Here is a 23,139-nt window from a genome sequence, read left to right as displayed (position 1 = left end):
AGTTTATTTAGTTGTTCATCTATCAACGGCATTTGTGTATGCTCTTTTCGGGTCACCTCGTTTAGTCGCCTGTAATCAATACATAAACGCTCTCCTCCTGTTTTCTTACTCACCAGCACAACAGGACTCGCATACTCAGATGTTGAAGGACTAATAATACCAGCTTTCAATAATTCACCGACTTGATCGTTGACTATATCTCGCTGACTATATGCTAGCCTATATGGACGACTTGATATTGGTTTTGTATTTGTAACTTCAATCTTCATCTCAAACAAATCCGTGCATCCCAAATCAGAATATTTATCCGCAAACATTTGGTTCATGTTCTTACATGTTCATGTTCGTACATGTTCTTCTAATAATTTAACTAACTCCATTTTGTCACTTTCTTGTATTTCTGCATTTACATCAACTTTTTGCTTTTGTACTTTCATCTGAGTTCTTGCTATATTTACTATTTCTTGTGCTTGGTTACAACCTTTATTGAAATCTTCATTATCTAAATCGACTTCTACATATTCAATTTCTTTAGTTTTCTCTTTTTCAATCTGACTTATCGTCAAAGTATTATATTCCTTTATAACACGGATATTAGGTTTATCTACAACACTTCTTCCAATTATTATTGGTTCATTCTGGGTCGAATCAGGTACAACAAGTACTTCAGATGTCATCTCTATTCCATCTATTACTATTTCAACATTGGATTCTCCTATTGGTTGACATTTTCCTCCCCCAAATCCTGTCAGTCTTACAATAGAGGGTTTATAATGTAATTTTAATTCATTTGCTTCCTGTTGGCGTATTGTAACTACATCACTACCAAGATCGATAAATGCTACAATGTCGGTTTTATTAATCTGTACAATTTTATGATATTCATCTCTACATGTATATTGTTCTACTTTATTTACTCGCCTTGGTGTAGTACAATCCTTCGCAATATGCCCGTCTCTATTACATTTGAAACATTTTCTTTGTTTTGGTTTGCTGCAATTTGTCGCCATATGACCAGTTTCACCACAATTGTAACACCTTCTTTCATTTCGAGAAGCACTGACTGACTTATCACCTTGTGGATCATGGAATGTATCTCGTTGAGTATTTCCCCTTCGATCGAACATATTTTTCATGGTTGCTTCATAATCTTTTATTTTTGATAATAAATCTTGAGTATCACATGGTGTACTAATAGCTAATAACTTCCCAAGTTCTCTATCAGGTATTCCCATTATGATATATTTTACCAACGATTTTTCATTTATCTCACCCTTATTTCCAATAGCTTTCATGAAATATACATAATTCTCGTATGATTCATCAGGTTTCTTTTTCTTTCTTGATAATTCAAAATGAATATCAACGTCGTCAACGGCAGTAGGAAAATCAGCAACGACCAATTTTTTGAACTCAACCCAACTTGATATCCGGTCTTGTGCTGCATTAAACCATAATTGTGCAGCGCCTTTTAGTTTAGACACAGCGTTAAACAGTAAGGTATCATCTTCCCAATGAAACACCTGTGCCATATTTTCGTTTTTTTTAATCCATTGTTTGGCCGTCAGTGAATGTAATTTTCCAGGGTCAAACTCAGGTAAAACTTGATTTCCAGCATTATAAAAGTAATTTACGCTTCGTCCGGAATCGTTTAATTTTCTTTCTCTTTCCATCAGATCTCGTTCCCTCTTTAATAATTCTCGTTCTTGTTGCAGCAATCTTCTTTCTCCATCGATAGACGTTTCATCTTCAACATTGAAATCTCGTACTGTTGAACAACCAAATTCGCCTGTCACGTCCACCGTTTCTCCGTATTCACTCATTTGTTCTCTTTTTTTTTTAAACACCACGTATAAAGTATTTAACCGACGCAACACCTGTAATCTTTCTCGAATATGCTATGACGTCACCACAATCCGTTAATGTAGCGTCCACACTCGTTTCCAGAATCGTCCACGTTTTCATTGTTTTTCTTTTTACGCTATGGAGACCGAAGTGGATGGAAAATACCGGTCGTTTTTAGTGTGGTGTGCGGGACCACATTGTTATCGTACTCTGTGCGCAATGATTGGGCGATCGCGTTACTTAAGCGAGTTTGAGCAAGGAATGTTTTTGGGTATGCACATTGAGGGTGTATCGTTCTATGAAATTGCGCGTCGTTATCACCAGTGCAACGGGCATGGCGAGAATGGTTTGAGGTAGGACATAAGTACCTTCAGCCGCGGCCGGGACGGCCCTGCGCGTCCCCAGCACATGAGGATCGCGCTCTTGTGCTCAGCGCTCTAGCGTCGTGTGTGTCCTCCTCAAGGCAACTTGGAGCTGTTTGGCCACCGGCAGGGGAAGGCGCACTCACTACACGAACTGTACGGCGGCGTTTAGTAGGTAGGGACTGCGCTCGCCTCGTGCGATACAACGGATTCCAGTAACACCAGAGCACCGCAGCATACGTCACGAGTGGGTCGACGCTAGGCATTAGTTGGTTGCCGAGTAGAGGGACATTTTGTTTTCCGACGAATCAAGATTCGAATTGAGCACCGGTGATGCGCGAATTTTAGTTTGTCGGAGCCGTGGTGATCGTCTACTCGAGCAGTGTGTGCAAGAACGCCCTATGCACCGACAACCGAGCATTATGGTATGGGGTGCGATTACATATGGTGGACGTACACGTCTGCTGCGTGTATAGTAGACCATGACCGGTCAACGATACGTAGATGAGGTGCTACGGTCCGTTGTGCATCCCTACGTTCGGCGGCTCCCAGGTCTGCTATACATGCACGACAACGTACGACAACACATCGGGCGTGTTGTACAGACCTTTGTGGAAGAGCACCGTATACGAATGGCTAGCTTCCATGGCTAGCTCGGTTTCCGCATCTGAATCCGGTCGAACATGTTTGAGACATGACTGGTCGGAGACTTCTACATTATCCGGCTTCCTCGGCTAACGTTGAGGAGCTATGGAGGCAAGTTGAGATGGCATGGTTGGCCATCCCTCTCGCTACAATACAGCGACTTATAGACTTCATGCCACGTCGTGTAGCGATGGTACGCGAAGCTCACGGGGGATACTCTCGCTATTGATGTTTCTCCTCCCAGTAGAGTTGTGCCGCTCTCCATGTGAGAGTAAGTTACACTACTTTAGTACTACTTCCATACCAAATTTTATTGCGCTAGACACACGCGTTCAGATTATACAGGGTGTGCTCGTGAATTATTTCCAACAGTGTATATACCTTATAATGAGTTTTCTAAAACAAAATGGTAGTCATTTTTCACGTAGTGAATAATAGCGGAGAATAATAATCATTATTCACGGGTAGCCATCTTGACCAGACTAATAATAATTATTTGAAACGTTAAAAGTTCAAAAAATGTCAATTCAATTCAATTTTTTAGGACTTTCTAAATGTTTGACATTAAAAAAACCTAAACAAATTCCTTTTTTCGTATGATTTAAGCATAAATTAATTAATTTTATAAAACTGACGTTTAATTTTGACAAATTGTTGTGAAGTTGGTTACAGTTAGTAACATTGAATTTATGTCACATTGACGTTTAACCTTTATTCAAAAATGTATTTAAAAAATAAATTTATGAAATCAATTTCCAATAGTCGTGGACAAAGTATAGTATTCTACTCGCATATAATGAGCTATTATTCACTCAGGTTAATTATGCCACTCGCTACGCTCGTGACATAAACTTAACCTTCTTGAATAATAGCCCTCTCATTATATGCTCATATAATAATATACTGTTATTATTAATATTATAACTATTATTTCCACTTTAATGAATTTATATCACTCAATTTCTAATGTGCATCTCCCTGGCGTTCCCTTCCCGCTGGCCAAATAGCTCCAAGTTGCCTTGAGGAGGACAAAGGACTCGCGTGCCCATTATGTATGGAATATAGTATATATTGTATTGATAACGATTGTCAGTGAAGTATTTATAAGATAACGTTCGTTCTCAGGGTTCACTTGTGTGAGTTCAGTTCAAAAAACAAATTTATTTAAGATTAGAAAAATGATAATAAATTAATAAATTATTTAATTAATTACTTAATAAGGGTTTAATTTTATATCATGTGTCAAGAATAGATGTTGTGTTAAATCGGGCTGAATATACTAAATATACTAAATATTGAATAGTCTAATTGACAAAAAAAATTAAATTAAATTTTTAAATTCAAATTGATAATGAACAGTAAACAAACATCAAAGACTTATCATAATTAATTTGTTTTGTCTCCATCTCACTCTGACTGGCCGTCTCTTTCTATCTTGGCTTCAATGTCCGAATCTTCTAACTCATCTGTTAAATTCTCGGTGTTTCCTCACTCTCACACTAGATGTCAATTCAAATCAATCGTTTAAATTTTCTTCTTCCGGGTTTTTCTTTATTCTGTTTACTGTTTCTAAGGTTAATGTTTTAAAGGTTTACTTTGAATTTTTAAACAATTTTATTCACTTGGTTAATTATTTTTTTAGAGTTCTAGTTTTTTTTTTAAATAATTCAAATTCACTTTAGTTATTTCTTCTTCTTACTCTTGGTATCGGGTTATGTTTTTTCTTTAGTAGCTTTTCATTGTTGAACACGTTCACAATAAAACGATGAGTCTTCTTCTACCGTTCAACTCTAATTATGTTGTTGTTATTTTTTTTTATCAAAATCCTAGCGACCAAGTTCTGGCAATCTTAGATTATTCCAAAAATCATTCAAATTTATTTTTACAAGATACGTCTTTATCATTATGGGTAAATTTTGAAAATAAGATTTTGGAATGGATATGGATCAGATATTCGTATCAGTCTGAATTACTACAATATTTATTATCATCAAATATATCAAAACAAAAATGTTTACATTTGCAGCCGCTGCGTGCGAGAATTCGCGAACCACAGGAAACTCCACTTTAATCTCCTTCTGAGACATACATAGTAAAATTAAAACATCTTTGCGTGTTGATACATCCGCTTCGTACCAATTTAAGTTATACACAGCATCCGCCACACTACCAGTCTATTCAAAACAAGAAAATCTTTTTATAAAATTATACAGGGTTTGCAGAAAATCAACGTCAAGCTTGACGTTGAGTTTCGGAACACCTGTATATAAGATAAGTTATATATACAACAGTAGTAAGTTGCTGTCCGATTGTATGATTACGAAAGAAGCCCTCAAAGTTTATTGCAATTACGAAAAAACTAGCTAAATCTTTTCTCTAAAAACAATTGTATTAATTAAATAGGACAAATTAAATAAAGATTCAAACCAGAACAAATTCAGTGATCCCCACAGATAAACAAATTGCAACCAAAATTTTTGCAGGAATTAGAAAAGGAGTGCAAAATGTATTTGCGAATTGGTACATTCTGAAATCATTAACATTTCTTCGTCGATACATCAAAACAAATTTTAAGTTTAGAATACCTAAATATTTCATGGTGATACATAACACGTTTTAATTTTTTTAAATTTCTTTTCTCTTTTCTCGTTAATTTTATACTATCAATTATTTCGATAAGATGTTGTAAACGTGCAACCAATAATTCCTGATTAGCTACACAATATTCATATGCCGAGGATAACATAAATAATAGTACTGATTGTATACGTTTGAAATAACATTATTGATGTTATTTGCCAGTGTTTTAATTGAAATGGGAAGTAATATTATTACGTAAGACCGCGAAGTCCTTGCGCGGAGGGCCAAAACTGATATTTTCGGAAATACGTTTCTACAACGTGAAAACCGAGCGTTTTCGACATCTTAACCACAACTACTGAAGTAATCAAATCAAACAGGACGCAAAGTAGTGAACGGAATCGTTGGTTGAGTATTAAAAATCGAATTATGGGAATTGATTTGCAATCAACGATGTTTTTAAATGGAAGAAGAAGTCGGAAGTGGATTAAATAAATAAAATCATAATTGAAAAGTATTTTTCAAAAAATCGCAATAAAACGGGATTTAAATAAATCATTAAATAAAGGAAGAATGTCGCACCACCAGACATCTCATTAGAGAAGGTCTGTCTGGCGCCCAGATGTTCGCCACAGAGACCCCCTGCCAGTGTTTGACCGTGAGTTGGAAAACACGATACTAGAGACCTGAATGGAAATGGCCAGGGAATCTAACGCGTCTCCCATATCGCGTTGTTGGCGGAGTAGGGTCTGTCTGCTGGAGTCCTGGATCATTCCGCCTAGCCTCTGGGCGTTGTGCATCCTCCTGGCGTTGTTCCTCTCCGGACAGGATGTAGGCCGGTTTCAAGCGGTCGATTGAAACGGTAATTTGTTTCCCTTTCTTCTCCAGGGTGAACATCCTGTCGTTCCGGTTGGTGATGGGATATGGACCCTCGTATGGGACTTCCAACGACGCTTGATGTTCTCCACCCAAGCGAATCCAAACATGTGTATAGGTGGCTAGGTCTCTGAAGACGAAGACCTTTTTATATCCGTGCCTGGTTCCGAAAACTTTTGCGATGGCGGATGCCTCTATATTCTCGACGGGGATCACTTCGGGCTAGCGCGAGTAACGGTCCACACACGTTAAAGCGTACCTGTATCCGCTTAACAAAGGTAGTGGACCCACCAGGTCAATGTGGATGTGCTTGAACCTGCCACTGGGTAATGTAAAGTTTCCGGTGGGGGCTGACGTATGTCGGCTCGCTGACAATCAAAACAGTGCCGGGCCCACCTCCTACAATCCGCCTTAATCAACGGCCACACGTAACGTTGAGTTACGAGCTTAACCGTGGCGTTAATTCTGGGGTGTGATAGTTGATGTAGGGAATTGAACGCTGCCCGGCTGAATTCCCTGGTGACGAAAAGTCGGGCATTAGGCGTAGAGATATCGCAGTACACATTTTCGCTGGTTCCTGGGATTGTTATCTTCTTTAAGTTGAAAACAGAATCTGATTCTAGGAATTGAGATAGCTCTTCGTCGTTTGTTTGAGCCCGTGCTAATGCCTCGAAATCCAACGCGGGTGACAACTCTTCCACTCGCGATAGTGTGTCGGCCAGCACATTGTCTTTTCCCGCCCTCTGTCCAGACGATTGGTGCTTTCCCTTTTAGGTTCCTTTAACAAAATCGTTCAGGGGCGATTGTAGTTCGGCCGCTCTCGGTACGGCCTGCCTGGAGAAGTTGAATGCTCCTATGAATCTCCGCAGTTCCTTTGCCGTCTTAGGTCGCGGGTAATTCTTGATGGCCTGGATCCTTTCAGGTAAAGGTTTTACCCCTCCGCAGGCGACGCTGAATCCCAGGAAATTTACTTGCGGTTTCCCGAAAACGCACTTCGCAGGGTTTATCAGGATTCCATATTCCTTTAAGCGTTGGAAAATCTGCTTCAGGTGTTCCAGGTGCTCTTCTTCCGAGGCCGAGGGAATGAGAATATCGTCGATATACACGTAGGCGAAATCCAGACCTCGTGGAACTTCGTCCATTAGTCTCTGGCAGGTTTGTGCCGCGTTGCGAAGACCAAAGGACAAAAAAAGTTTTTCTTCCAATGTAGGGACTGCGAGAAGTCCTGCATGTGAGGTATCGGATATTTGTCCGGCACCGTTCTCGCGTTTAATGCGCGGTAATCTCGGCACGGCCTCCAATGGTCGCCTTTCTAAGCGACCATGTGCAGGGGCGATGGCCAACTACTTTTGGATGGACGGATTATCTTCATCTGTAGCTTAGGCGTCGAAATCGGCTCGCGACGGGTTGTCCAGGGGTCGTGTGGATATGGTGTTCTACTCCGTGTTTCGGGTTATATTCGGTGAGGAGATTGTGAAAAATGGATCCGCCCGCCACAACCCGGATAAGAACACCTTCGCCAGCCGTTTCGCGTCCCTGGACTTTTAACGATGTTACGCTGTCCACCAGCCGTCAATTGCGCACGTCGACTAACAATCCGTTGTGTTCCAGGAAGTCGACTCCGATGATGGGTTTCCACACGTCGGCGACAATGAAAGACACGTGAAATCGCGGCGAAGTCCTAGGTCGAGAGTAAGGGTCTCGTATCCATAGGTCATCCATAGGGCCCTCGCGTCGTTTACATCCTTAGGGACAACATCCCCACGATACAACATGCAACAAGCCATGTATTTACCATGACGAGGATCGCATTTTACCATTTGATTGGCAGGCTGAAAACAGGCGTTAGTGACTTCAGCTACAGAAAGTTGTTCATGATAGGATTTTCCAGCAGAAATAACAGGTGCATATGTAACAAGAGGGAAATGAATGCGAGGATATGGAACCATATTTGTTTGGAATTCGGTAAGGTCGACATTGAGAGCACCATCGAAACGTAAAGAGGCGTGATAGAAGAAACGATTTGGGAGATCAAACGATTCTAGTTGGTGTATGAAGGGCGTTCGATATCCAAATTACGTCTGCAGACGTCATGGATGGCTTCATTATCGACCATAAAAGCACAATCGGAGTATTCTAAAGTGGTATGGGTGGTTAAAATGGAATTGTATAGCTCAACGACTGCTGTGGAAACATGTGGAGCTGGGTAGATCGCAAATTCCAGCTTTGATTTGTTTCCATAATCAAGAGACAAACGTTCCATGAGCAGGGATGTGAATTCAGAACCAGTTCCATCTCCAAACGAATGTAAAATTAAGAAACCTTAAAGACTGGAACAATGATCAGCCAATTTACGAGCCCTGTCTAAAACCATATCGACAATTCCTTTTCCAATTGAATAACGACCCCTGGCAGAGCTATTAGCAGTATTAGAATCAACTTATATATTAAAAATCATTAGAATCAACTTAGATACTAAAAATCACTAGAATCAACTTATATATTAAAAATCAATAAAATCTACTTAGATATTAAAAATCATTAGAATCAAGTTACTTATTAACAATCATTAGAATCAACTTACATATTAAAAATCATTAGAATCAACTTAGATATTAAAAATCATTAAATTCACCTTACATATTAAAAATCATTGGAATCAACTTACATATTAAAAATCACTAAAATCAACTTAGATATTAAAAATCATTAGAATCAAATTCGATATTAAAAATCATTAGAATCAACCTAGATAATAAAAAACTTTAGAATCAACTTAGATATTAAAAATCATTAGAATCAACTTAGATATTAAAAATTATTAAAATCAACTTAGATATTAAAAATCATTAGAATCAACTTAGATATTAAAAATCATTAGAATCAACTGAGATTTTAAAAATCATTTGAATCAACTTAGTTAATAAAAATCATTAGAATCAACTTACATATTAAAAATCATTGGAGTCAACCTACATATTAAAAATCACTAAAATCAACTTAGATATTAAAAATCATTAGAATAAACTTAGATATTAAAAATCATTAGATTCATCTTACATATTAAAAATCATTAGAATCAACTTAGATATTAAAAATCATTAGAATCAACTTAGATTTTAAAAATCATTTGAATCAACTTAGATATTAAAAATTATTAAAATCAACTTAGATATTAAAAATCATTAGATTCATCTTACATATTAAAAATCATTAGAATCAACTTAGATATTAAAAATCATTAGAATCAACTTAGATTTTAAAAATCATTTGAAACAACTAAGATATTAAAAATCATTAGAATCAACTTAGATATTAAAAATCATTAAAATCAACTTAGATATTAAAAATCATTAGAATCAACTTAGATATTAAAAATCATTAGAATAAACTTAGATATTAAAAATCATAAGAATAAACTTAGATATTAAAAATCATTAGATTCATCTTACATATTAAAAATCATCAGAATCAACTTAGATATTAAAAGTCATTAGAATCAACTTAGATTTTAAAAATCATTTGAATCAACTTAGATATTAAAAATTATTAAAATCAACTTAGATATAAAAAAACATTAGAATCAACCTAGATATTAAAAATCATTAGAATCAACTTGGATATTAAAAATCATTAAAATCAACTTAGATATTAAAAATCATTAGAATCAACTTAGATATTAAAAATCATTAGAATCAACTTAGATGTTAAAAATCATTAGATTCACCTTACATATTAAAAATCGTTGGAATCAACTTACATATTAAAAATCACTAAAATCAACTTAGATATAAAAAAACATTAGAATCAACCTAGATATTAAAAATCATTAGAATCAACTTGGATATTAAAAATCATTAAAATCACCTTAGATATTAAAAATCATTAGAATCAACTTAGATATTAAAAATCATTAAAATCAACTTAGATATTAAAAATCATTAGAATTATCTTACATATTAAAAATCATTAGAATCAACTTACATATTAAAAATCACTGGAATCAACTTAGATATTAAAAATCATTAGAATCAACTTACATATTAAAAATCATTAGAATCAACTTACATATTAACAATCATTAGAATCAATTTCGATATTAAAAATCATTAAAATCAACTTAGATATTAAAAATCATTAGATTCACCTTACATATTAAAAATCATTAGAATCAACTTACATATTAAAAATCATTAGAATCAACTTCGATATTAAAAATCATTAGAATCAACTTAGATATTAAAAATCATTAAAATCAACTTAGATATTAAAAATCATTAGATTTATCATTAGAATCATCAGATTATATAAAAAATCATTAGAATCAACTTAGATATTAAAAATCATTAGATTCACCTTACATATTAAAAATCATTGGAGTCAACTAACATATTAAAAATCATTAGAATCAACTTAGATACTAAAAATCATTAGAATAAACTTAGATATTAAAAATCATTAGATTCATCTTATATTAAAAATCATTAGATTTATCTTACATATTAAAAATCATTAGAATCAACTTAGATATTAAAAATCATTAGAATCAACTTAGATATTAAAAATCATTAGAATCAACTTACTTATTAACAATCATTAGAATCAACTTAGATATTAAAAATCATTAGAATCAAGTTACTTATTAACAATCATTAGAATCAACTTCGATATTAAAAATCATTAGAATCAAACTAGATATTAAAAATCATTAGAATCAACTTAGATAATAAAAATCATTAGAATCAACTTAGATATTAAAAATCATTAGAATCAACCTACATATTAAAAATCATTAAAATCAGCTTAGATACTAAAAATCATTAGAATCAACTTACATATTAAAAATCACTAAAATCAACTTAGGTATTAAAAATCATTAGAATCAACTTAGATATTAAAAATCATTAAAATCAACGCAGATATTAAAAATCATTAGAATCAACTTAGATATTAAAAATCATTAGAATCAACTTAGATATTAAAAATCATTAGAATCAACTTAGATATTAAAAATCATTAGAATCAACTTACTTATTAACAATCATTAGAATCAACTTAGATATTAAAAATCATTAGATTCAACTTAGATATTAAAAATCATTAGAATCAACTTAGATATTAAAAATCATTAGAATCAACTTAGATATTAAAAATCATTAGAATCAACTTAGATATTAAAAATCATTAGAATCAACTTAGATATTAAAAATCATTAGAATCAACTTACTTATTAACAATCATTAGAATCAACTTAGATATTAAAAATCATTAGATTCATCTTACATATTAAAAATCATCAGAATCAACTTAGATATTAAAAATCATTAGAATAAACTTAGATATTAAAAATCATTAGATTCATCTTACATATTAAAAATCATTAGATTTATCTTACATATTAAAAATCATTAGATTTATCTTACATATTAAAAATCATTAGAATCAACTTAGATATTAAAAATCATTAGAATCAACTTAGATATTAAAAATCATTAGAATCAACTTACTTATTAACAATCATTAGAATCAACTTAGATATTAAAAATCATTAGAATCAAGTTACTTATTAACAATCATTAGAATCAACTTCTATATTAAAAATCATTAGAATCAAACTAGATATTAAAAATCATTAGAATCAACTTAGATAATAAAAATCATTAGAATCAACTTAGATATTAAAAATCATTAGAATCAACCTACATATTAAAAATCATTAAAATCAGCTTAGATACTAAAAATCATTAGAATCAACTTACATATTGTTCGCTCCGCTTAAGCTATTTCCGCAAATATGACATGCCACCCCCGCCAGGGGGCATTATCTCACTCACCACTACCTCGAGCGTTTCGCAGCGTGTGTGCCGCATCGTCTCGTTTTGTTCTTACGCTTTCTTTCCGCATTTTCTAAGGTAATTTTCTTTTCTTTATTTTATTTATTATTATTTCGACCTTTGTTACTAATTAAAGAAACAATTTATTTAGAATCATTTTTTTTTAATTAATTCATTGAGCATCCAGCACCTTCACAATCGCTTATTGTGGCTCGTATTTTTGGAGAGCACATTTTTTTGGTCCTTCGAGCCGGATGCTTGGTGTCATTTCGATTGTTCTTTGCATACCTTAATTTAATTTATTTCTAAGTAATTGCAATCATATAGTTTCGCCCACCCGCAACACCACGTGCTCTTACTTCTTTTTCGATTCGCATCGCTCCACATCTGGTGTTTGTTGAAATCGCAATTCAAGTCAATCTGAACAAAAAAAATATACAAATAAAATTATATTAATTATTTCGTTTATTATTTTTTTTTTCTATCTTTGAAGAGAAGATATAACATTGCATTATATTATTTTTCGCTCTTTATTTTTTTTTCTGTCGATCATTTCTTAAATTGATGAAGATTGTCAATATGGCTGATCACAAACTTTCAAAATTAATCTTACGCCGTAACGGTTGCCTTAACCGTTTAATTGAAACGGCTGATGCTGCTCATACTGTATCTGACAGTAATGATTTAAAATTAATTTTCATTGCCCGTGCTAATGACTCTGAAGACACATATAAAGAATTCAAAACGCTGCACAATCAGGTTATTGGGCTTATAGATGAGGCGGATTTTGATACCCATGATGCTATACGTAAACAAGCTGATGAATCTTACTTTACGATAAAAGCCGTCAATTATAGAATTTCCTCTGAAACTTCCAAACCAAAAGATCCTCCTATACCTATTAATTCTCCTAAATTGAATAAAATTTCGCTCCCAGTATTCTCAGGCGATTACAAGAGCTGGCCAAGCTTTTACGATCTGTACCGATCTTTAGTACATGAAAATCAGTCATTATCAGAGGTAGCGAAGTACCAATATCTCTTAACATCGATTTCCGGAGAAGCTTTGCATCTTGTAAAGGGTTTGCCGATGACGGAGGCGAATTATTCGATCGCCTTCAAAACTTTAAAAACTAGATATCAAAATAAACAACATCTGGCGACTCTATATTATAATGAAATTCAAAGCGTTACAATCAAACAATCAACTGAAGGTTCCGCTAAGGCCTATCGGATGTTGATAGACACTTTTTCCGAGAACGTTGAAGGGTTAAGAACGCTGGGCTTTCCTGTTGATGATTGGGATTTTTTATTATTTAATCTTTTGTTGCAAAAATTAGACACGTCAATTAAGACAAAATTTGAAACAGAACATAGTGAATTCGAAATCCCAACTTATATCCAATTAATAAGTTTTTTGGAGAATCAATCAAAGGCCTTAGATTCAGTTAAATTAACATCGTCAGTCAAGGGACCTAAGCCGTCGTTAAAGTCCACGTCAACTTTTGCTACTGAAATAAAACAAAAACTAAGCTGTATTTTATGTAAAATGAACCATAACCTTTATCAGTGCGATAAATTTCTCGAAAAGTCTCCTTCACAGCGGTTTAACATCATTTCTGACAATAAGTTCTGCAAGAATTGCTTAGGATACCGTCATCATACAAGTAAATGCAACTCAAATAAAACTTGTAGAATTTGCAATAAGCGACACCATACGCTTTTACATTTAAATTTAACTCCGCTGGACAAATCTTCACCAAATCCAAATTCAACTGGTACGTCAACCCAACCTCATACTGTCGCTTCTGCTACCAATACCGTCGCTACTATTTTACTTCCGGTCGCAGAATTAGATGTTCAGGATCGATTTGGAAAATACCATAAAGTCAGAGCTCTAATCGACACCTGCAGTATGATCAATTTCATCAGTGAAAACCTTCAAAAGCGATTGCAACTGGTCCGCTCGATTCATTCTGTACCGATTGAGGGTTTGAATAATATGTCATCCAATTGTAACAATGGCTCTGTTGAATGCTATATCAAGCCGTGCAATGTCTTTCAACCTACGTTACACTTCACCGCTGTAATCAGTCAACGTATCTGTTCAGAACATCCCAGCATCTCCATTGATGTTTCTGCGTATCCGCATTTGCAAGATCTTAATATATCTAAAACTCAATCATCTCCTGGGCCAATCGACATACTATTGGGTGCTGAACTGGTGCCATATATTCTTACTGGTGATCGTCGTGTTGGGGGCATGGATGAACCGGCTGCCCTGGGTTCTATTTTTGGATGGTTATTGACGGGAAGATCTGCTGATTCGTCGTTTCCAGAGTCCAACATTTCATTATTGGTTGAACCATCACTTGATTCATGCCTTCGCAAGTTTTGGGAGCTGGAACAAATGAGCGAGATCGTTCCTGAAGATCCTGAAGATCGTCAATGTGACGCACATTTTCAATCTACCTATAATCGCACCTCTGAAGGAAGATTTATAGTCTCACTTCCATTTCGTACACCTACTCCCAAGCTAGGTGAATCTTATACGCAAGCGCATCGTCGATATTTATATCTCGAGAGAAAATTAATCAAAGATTCGGAGATTTTTCAAAAATACAAAATATTTATGGAAGATTATTTAGCTAAAGGCCACATGTCTCCAGTATGTAGTGATGATTATCGCAATGAAAACGCCTATTATGTCCCTCACCACTACGTCCTAAATCCCAATTCCTTAAAACTCCGAGTTGTTTTCGATGCCTCCGCCAAAACTAAGTCAGGCTTATCGTTAAACGATATTTTATTGACTGGATCAAAATTACAAAACAATTTATGCTCTATACTTATCAAATTTCGTTACTTTCCAATCGTCTTCATTTGCGACATTAAGCAAATGTATCGTCAAATTTTACTCATTTCCCATCAGCGAGATTTCCAACGTATTCTTTGGAGAAACTATCACACAAATGAGCTTTGTGAGTATCAACTCAATACCGTCACTTATGGTGTTTCTTCTGCCCCGTATTTGGCATTGCGCACAATTAAGGAACTAGCTAAGCTCTATGCGGCAAAATTTCCAGAGGCTTCTCAGGTGTTAATAAACGATATGTACGTAGACGATGTTGTTACCGGGAGTTTTTCAGTTCGCGACGCGCTGCATCTACAAGAACAAATTATTAAATTACTCTCATTGGGTGGTTTTGAACTAGCCAAGTGGGCTAGCAATTGTCCTAAACTAATGAAGCGAGTCTGTCCCGATGGTGTTACTTCTCCAGTGTCTCTCGATCACGCTGAGAATGGTTTTATCAAGGACTTGGGCCTTCATTGGGACCCTTCGATCGACACCTTTGGGTTCTCAAGTCTTCCAAGAAATGACCCGTGCACAAAAAGGGCAATACTTTCAAACATTGCCCGTATTTTCGACCCTTTGGGATTCATAACACCATGCATATTGGCCGCAAAATATTTAATTCAGCAATTATGGCTGGAAAAGTGTGACTGGGATGATACACCGTCTGAAAAAATCAAAATTTATTGGATCCAATACAAAGAGCAGCTGCCACAGTTATCACAATTAAGAATACCTCGTTCCGTTCAATTGGCAGATGATAGATCCATAGAACTTCATTTATTTTCCGATGCCTCTATGGTCGGATACTGTGCGGTGGCGTATCTCAGGTTAATGTTACCAGATAATTCTATTAAAGTCAATTTTCTCTGTGCAAGGTCTAGAGTAGCACCACTTAAAATCACATCGTTACCTCGTTTGGAACTCTGTGGTGCTGTTCTGTTATCTGATTTGGCTGAGTTTCTCATCTCCAATCTATCCTGCATCGCTCAACCTAAGATGTTCGCATGGTGTGACTCCACAATAGTTTTGGGTTGGCTGAAGTCATCTCCACATCGTTGGAAGACATTTGTCGCCAACCGCACCAGCCACATTCAAAATATAATACCTGGCGAGTGTTGGCGTCATGTGTCATCATTGGATAATCCAGCGGATCCTGGATCCCGTGGTCTACTTCTGGCGGAAATGGTTGGATGTCAGTTATGGTGGAATGATCCAGTCTGGTTATCATGTCCATCGTCCGACTGGCCTACCCAAGTAATCGCAACCCTTGCCGAGAAATTACCCGAAGAGAAACATGTAGTGGCTGTTAATACAACGACGAAAACCGACAACTTTTTACTTACATTGATGGAACGCTGTTCATCTCTAAGTAAGATTAAAAATGTAGTAGCTTATGTGTTGAGATTCGTTGCAGGTTGTCGAAAATTGAATCAACATCGCCGTCTACCTATATCAATGTTGGAGAAACAGACCGCACTTCATACTTTGGCACGTCAAGTTCAATTGGAACACTTTCCGGATGTCCTTCGAAGCTTACACACTGGTAGTTTACCCGCAAAACCATATCGTAAATTGGCACCATTAATTGGCGAGGGAGATTTGATTAGAGTGGGTGGACGTTTGAGACACTCTGATCTGGTCTACGACGCGAAACATCGTATATTGTTACCATGTAAAAGTCGTCTGAGCGAATTAATTGTTCAACACTTACATCAAGAAAATTTGCACCCTGGTTATAGAACGTTACATGCGCTGATAGCAAATCAATTCTGGATTATGTCACCTCGCACCGTAATTTATAGAGTGATATCCAGATGTTTAAAATGTTTTCGAGCACGTCCCAAATCAATCAATTCATTTATCGCTGATTTGCCTACTTTTAGAATACAGCAAATGAAGGCCTTTACTACGGCTGGTGTTGATTATGCTGGCCCATTCTTTGTAACTGCCAGAAGACATCGAGGAGCAAAAACCTTTAAAGCGTATATATGTCTCTTTGTTTGTGCTGCAACCAAGGCTATTCATCTAGAATTAGTCTCTGACTTAACCGCCGAAGCTTTCTTAGCCGCTTTACGCCGATTTGTTGCTCGACGAGGCACATGTATTCGACTGTTTTCAGACCAAGGCACTAATTTCGTGGAAGCATACCGCCAATTAAACGAGTACGCCCAAATGGCGGGTGAAACGTTGGGTATAGAGTGGCTATTCAACCCTCCCGCGGCACCAAATTTTAACGGACTGAGTGAGGCTGGTGTCAAGTCCGCAAAAACCCATTTGAAGAGGATTATTGGATACCAGGTGTTAACATTTGAAGAACTTTATACTTTAGTTACTCAAATTGAATCTATCCTTAATTCTCGCCCACTATGTCCACTTGGATCCGATCCAAATGACCTTCAGCCCCTCACTCCTGGTCATTTTCTTACATTATCACCAGCATCTAATGAAATTCCGAATGTCGATTTACAGAATGTCCCAAATGGCCGTTTGTCTAGATGGGCTTTGCTCCAGAAGATGATGCAACATTTTTGGAAGAGGTGGAGCTTAGAATATTTACACACATTGCAGCAAAGGGCCAAGTGGACTACTCCAACAGCTAATATACCGCTAAACACCGTCGTACTAATAAAAAACGATCAACAGCCTCCTTGGTGTTGGAAGTTGGGACGTATTATTCAAACACATCCCGGTTTGGATGGCGTCGTTCGGGTGGTGACCGTCCGCACCGCTCAAGGGGAACTACAACGCCCAGTAACGAAAATCTGCCCACTACCTTCAGAAATGTAAACCCAACAACTGTTTGTTATCTAATTATTATTGTAAAATTTTTAATTAATTCAATCCTGTTCCATTCTCTTTTGCATCGTTGTAATTTCACGTTCATCTTGTCATTATACTATATTTAATTTTGTAAATTTTCAATTTCTTATTGTTGTAAAAAAAAAAAAACTTTTCGTTATTTTTTGGCGGGTGATTGTTCGCTCCGCTTAAGCTATTTCCGCAAATATGACATGCCACCCCCGCCAGGGGGCATTATCTCACTCACCACTACCTCGAGCGTTTCGCAGCGTGTGTGCCGCATCGTCTCGTTTTGTTCTTACGCTTTCTTTCCGCATTTTCTAAGGTAATTTACTTTTCTTTATTTTATTTATTATTATTTCGACCTTTGTTACTAATTAAAGAAACAATTTATTTAGAATCATTTTTTTTTAATTAATTCATTGAGCATCCAGCACCTTCACAATCGCTTATTGTGGCTCGTATTTTTGGAGCGCACACATATTAAAAATCACTAAAATCAACTTAGGTATTAAAAATCATTAGAATCAACTTAGATGTTAAAAATCATTAGAATCAACTTAGATTTTAAAAATCATTTGAATCAACTTAGATATTAAAAATTATTAAAATCAACTTAGATATTAAAAATCATGAGATTCATCTTACATATTAAAAATCATTAGAATCAACTTAGATATTAAAAATCATTAGAATCAATTTAGATTTTAAAATTCATTTGAATCAACTTAGTTAATAAAAATCATTAGAATCAACTTAGTTAATAAAAATCATTAGAATCAACTTACATATTAAAAATCATTGGAATCAACCTACATATTAAAAATCACTAAAATCAACTTAGATATTAAAAATCATTGGAATAAATTTAGATATTAAAAATCATTAGAATAAACTTAGATATTAAAAATCATTAGAATCAACTTACATATTAAAAATCATTGGAATCAACCTACATATTAAAAATCACTAAAATCAACTTAGATATTAAAAATCATCAGTATCAACTTAGATATTAAAAATCATTAGAATTAACCTAGATATTAAAAATCATTAGAATCAACTTAGATTTTAAAAATCATTTGAATCAACTGAGTTAATAAAAATCATTAGAATCAACTTACATATTAAAAATCACTAAAATCAACTTAGATATTAAAAATCATTAGAATCAACTTAGATATTAAAAATCATTAGAATCAACTTAGATGTTAAAAATCATTAGATTCACCTTACATATTAAAAATCGTTGGAATCAACTTAAATATTAAAAATCACTAAAATCAACTTAGATATAAAAAAGCATTAGAATCAACCTAGATATTAAAAATCATTAGAATCAACTTGGATATTAAAAATCATTAAAATCAACTTAGATATTAAAAATCATTAGAATCAACTTAGATATTAAAAATCATTAGAATCAACTTAGATGTTAAAAATCATTAGATTCACCTTACATATTAAAAATCGTTGGAATCAACTTACATATTAAAAATCACTAAAATCAACTTAGATATTAAAAATCATTAGAATCAACTTAGATATTAAAAATCATTAAAATCAACTTACATATTAAAAATCACTGGAATCAACTTAGATATTAAAAATCATTAGAATCAACTTACATATTAAAAATCATTAGAATCAACTTACATATTAACAATCATTAGAATCAATTTCGATATTAAAAATCATTAAAATCAACTTAGATATTAAAAATCATTAGATTCACCTTACATATTAAAAATCAGTAGAATCAACTTACATATTAAAAATCATTAGAATCAACTTCGATATTAAAAATCATTAGAATTATCTTACATATTAAAAATCATTAGAATCAACTTACATATTAAAAATCACTGGAATCAACTTAGATATTAAAAATCATTAGAATCAACTTACATATTAAAAATCATTAGAATCAACTTACATATTAACAATCATTAGAATCAATTTCGATATTAAAAATCATTAAAATCAACTTAGATATTAAAAATCATTAGATTCACCTTACATATTAAAAATCAGTAGAATCAACTTACATATTAAAAATCATTAGAATCAACTTCGATATTAAAAATCATTAGAATCAACTTAGATATTAAAAATCATTTAAAATCAACTTAGATATTAAAAATCATTAGATTTATCATTAGAATCATCAGATTATATTAAAAATCATTAGAATCAACTTAGATATTAAAAATCATTAGATTCACCTTACATATTAAAAATCATTGGAGTCAACTTACATATTAAAAATCATTAGAATCAACTTAGATATTAAAAATCATTAGAATAAACTTAGATATTAAAAATCATTAGATTCATCTTACATATTAAAAATCATTAGATTTATCTTACATATTAAAAATCATTAGAATCAACTTAGATATTAAAAATCATTAGAATCAACTTAGATATTAAAAATCATTAGAATCAACTTACTTATTAACAATCATTAGAATCAACTAAGATATTAAAAATCATTAGAATCAAGTTACTTATTAACAATCATTAGAATCAACTTCGATATTAAAAATCATTAGAATCAAACTAGATATTAAAAATCATTAGAATCAACTTAGATAATAAAAATCATTAGAATCAACTTAGATATTAAAAATCATTAGAATCAACCTACATATTAAAAATCATTAAAATCAGCTTAGATACTAAAAATCATTAGAATCAACTTACATATTAAAAATCACTAAAATCAACTTAGGTATTAAAAATCATTAGAATCAACTTAGATATTAAAAATCATTAAAATCAACGCAGATATTAAAAATCATTAGAATCAACTTAGATATTAAAAATCATTAGAATAAACTTAGATATTAAAAATCATTAGAATAAACTTAGATATTAAAAATCATAAGATTCATCTTACATATTAAAAATCATTAGAATCAACTTAGATATTAAAAATCATTAGAATCAATTTAGATTTTAAAAATCATTTGAATCAACTTAGATATTAAAAATCATTAGAATCAACTTAGATATTAAAAATCATTGGAATCAACTTAGATATTAAAAATCATTAGAATCAACTTAGATATTAAAAATCATTAGAATAAACTTAGATATTAAAAATCATAAGAATAAACTTAGATATTAAAAATCATTAGATTCATCTTACATATTAAAAATCATCAGAATCAACTTAGATATTAAAAATCATTAGAATCAACTTAGATTTTAAAAATCATTTTAATCAACTTAGATATTAAAAATTATTAAAATCAACTTAGATATTAAAAATCATTAGATTCACCTTACATATTAAAAATCATTAGAATCAACTTACATATTAAAAATCACTGGAATCAACTTAGATATTAAAAATCATTAGAATCAACTTACATATTAAAAATCATTAGAATCAACTTACATATTAACAATCATTAGAATCAATTTCGATATTAAAAATCATTAAAATCAACTTAGATATTAAAAATCATTAGATTCACCTTACATATTAAAAATCAGTAGAATCAACTTACATATTAAAAATCATTAGAATCAACTTCGATATTAAAAATCATTAGAATCAACTTAGATATTAAAAATCATTTAAAATCAACTTAGATATTAAAAATCATTAGATTTATCATTAGAATCATCAGATTATATTAAAAATCATTAGAATCAACTTAGATATTAAAAATCATTAGATTCACCTTACATATTAAAAATCATTGGAGTCAACTTACATATTAAAAATCATTAGAATCAACTTAGATATTAAAAATCATTAGAATAAACTTAGATATTAAAAATCATTAGATTCATCTTACATATTAAAAATCATTAGATTTATCTTACATATTAAAAATCATTAGAATCAACTTAGATATTAAAAATCATTAGAATCAACTTAGATATTAAAAATCATTAGAATCAACTTACTTATTAACAATCATTAGAATCAACTAAGATATTAAAAATCATTAGTATCAAGTTACTTATTAACAATCATTAGAATCAACTTCGATATTAAAAATCATTAGAATCAAACTAGATATTAAAAATCATTAGAATCAACTTAGATAATAAAAATCATTAGAATCAACTTAGATATTAAAAATCATTAGAATCAACCTACATATTAAAAATCATTAAAATCAGCTTAGATACTAAAAATCATTAGAATCAACTTACATATTAAAAATCACTAAAATCAACTTAGGTATTAAAAATCATTAGAATCAACTTAGATATTAAAAATCATTAAAATCAACGCAGATATTAAAAATCATTAGAATCAACTTAGATATTAAAAATCATTAGAATAAACTTAGATATTAAAAATCATTAGAATAAACTTAGATATTAAAAATCATAAGATTCATCTTACATATTAAAAATCATTAGAATCAACTTAGATATTAAAAATCATTAGAATCAACTTAGATTTTAAAAATCATTTGAATCAACTTAGATATTAAAAATCATTAGAATCAACTTAGATATTAAAAATCATTGGAATCAACTTAGATATTAAAAATCATTAGAATCAACTTAGATATTAAAAATCATTAGAATAAACTTAGATATTAAAAATCATAAGAATAAACTTAGATATTAAAAATCATTAGATTCATCTTACATATTAAAAATCATCAGAATCAACTTAGATATTAAAAATCATTAGAATCAACTTAGATTTTAAAAATCATTTTAATCAACTTAGATATTAAAAATTATTAAAATCAACTTAGATATTAAAAATCATTAGATTCACCTTACATATTAAAGATCATTAGAATCAACTTACATATTAAAAATCATTAGAATCAACTTCGATATTAAAAATCATTAGAATCAACTTCGATATTAAAAATCATTAGAATCAACTTAGATGTTAAAAATCATTAAAATCAACTTAGATATTAAAAATCATTAGATTTATCATTAGAATCATCAGATTATATTAAAAATCATTAGAATCAACTTAGATATTAAAAATCATTAGAATCAACTTAGATATTAAAAATCATTAGATTCACCTTACATATTAAAAATCATTGGAGTCAACTTACATATTAAAAATCATTAGAATCAACTTAGATATTAAAAATCATTAGATTTATTTTACATATTAAAAATCATTAGAATCAACTTAGATATTAAAAATCATTAGAATCAACTTAGATATTAAAAATCATTAGAATCAACTTAGATATTAAAAATCATTAGAATCAACTTAGATATTAAAAATCATTAGATTCACCTTACATATTAAAAATCATTGGAGTCAACTTACATATTAAAAATCATTAGAATCAACTTAGATATTAAAAATCATTAGAATCAACTTAGATATT

At 32.2% G+C, this 23,139-nt stretch overlaps 2 protein-coding genes across 2 annotated transcripts; one reads left to right on the top strand and one right to left on the bottom strand.

Annotated features, from left to right (window-relative positions):
• Positions 1-7,897: 7,897 nt before the first annotated feature.
• On the bottom strand, positions 7,898-8,589 carry LOC111421538 (tubulin alpha-8 chain-like). The gene is given in 2 exon segments (XM_071199414.1): positions 7,898-8,313; positions 8,316-8,589. Coding segments are annotated over 2 exon segments (672 nt in total). The 5' UTR covers positions 8,572-8,589.
• A 4,132-nt stretch (positions 8,590-12,721) lies between these two features.
• LOC139431534 (uncharacterized) lies at positions 12,722-17,785 on the top strand. Its single transcript, XM_071199413.1, has one exon. It carries the CDS (start codon positions 12,722-12,724, stop codon positions 17,783-17,785), a length of 5,064 nt encoding a protein of 1,687 aa, XP_071055514.1.
• The last annotated feature ends 5,354 nt before the right edge of the window (positions 17,786-23,139 follow it).

The sequence above is a fragment of the Onthophagus taurus genome, chromosome 10, assembly GCF_036711975.1.
Source record: "Onthophagus taurus isolate NC chromosome 10, IU_Otau_3.0, whole genome shotgun sequence".
NCBI classification, from domain to species: Eukaryota; Metazoa; Arthropoda; class Insecta; order Coleoptera; family Scarabaeidae; genus Onthophagus; species Onthophagus taurus.
Note: the sequence above shows the minus strand (reverse complement) of the source record. Positions and strands in the feature narration are given on the sequence as shown.

Coding starts and splice junctions, on each gene's coding strand:
- LOC139431534 (XM_071199413.1), top strand. CDS start 12,722: ATGGCTGATCACAAACTTTCAAAATTAATCTTACGCCGTAACGGTTGC.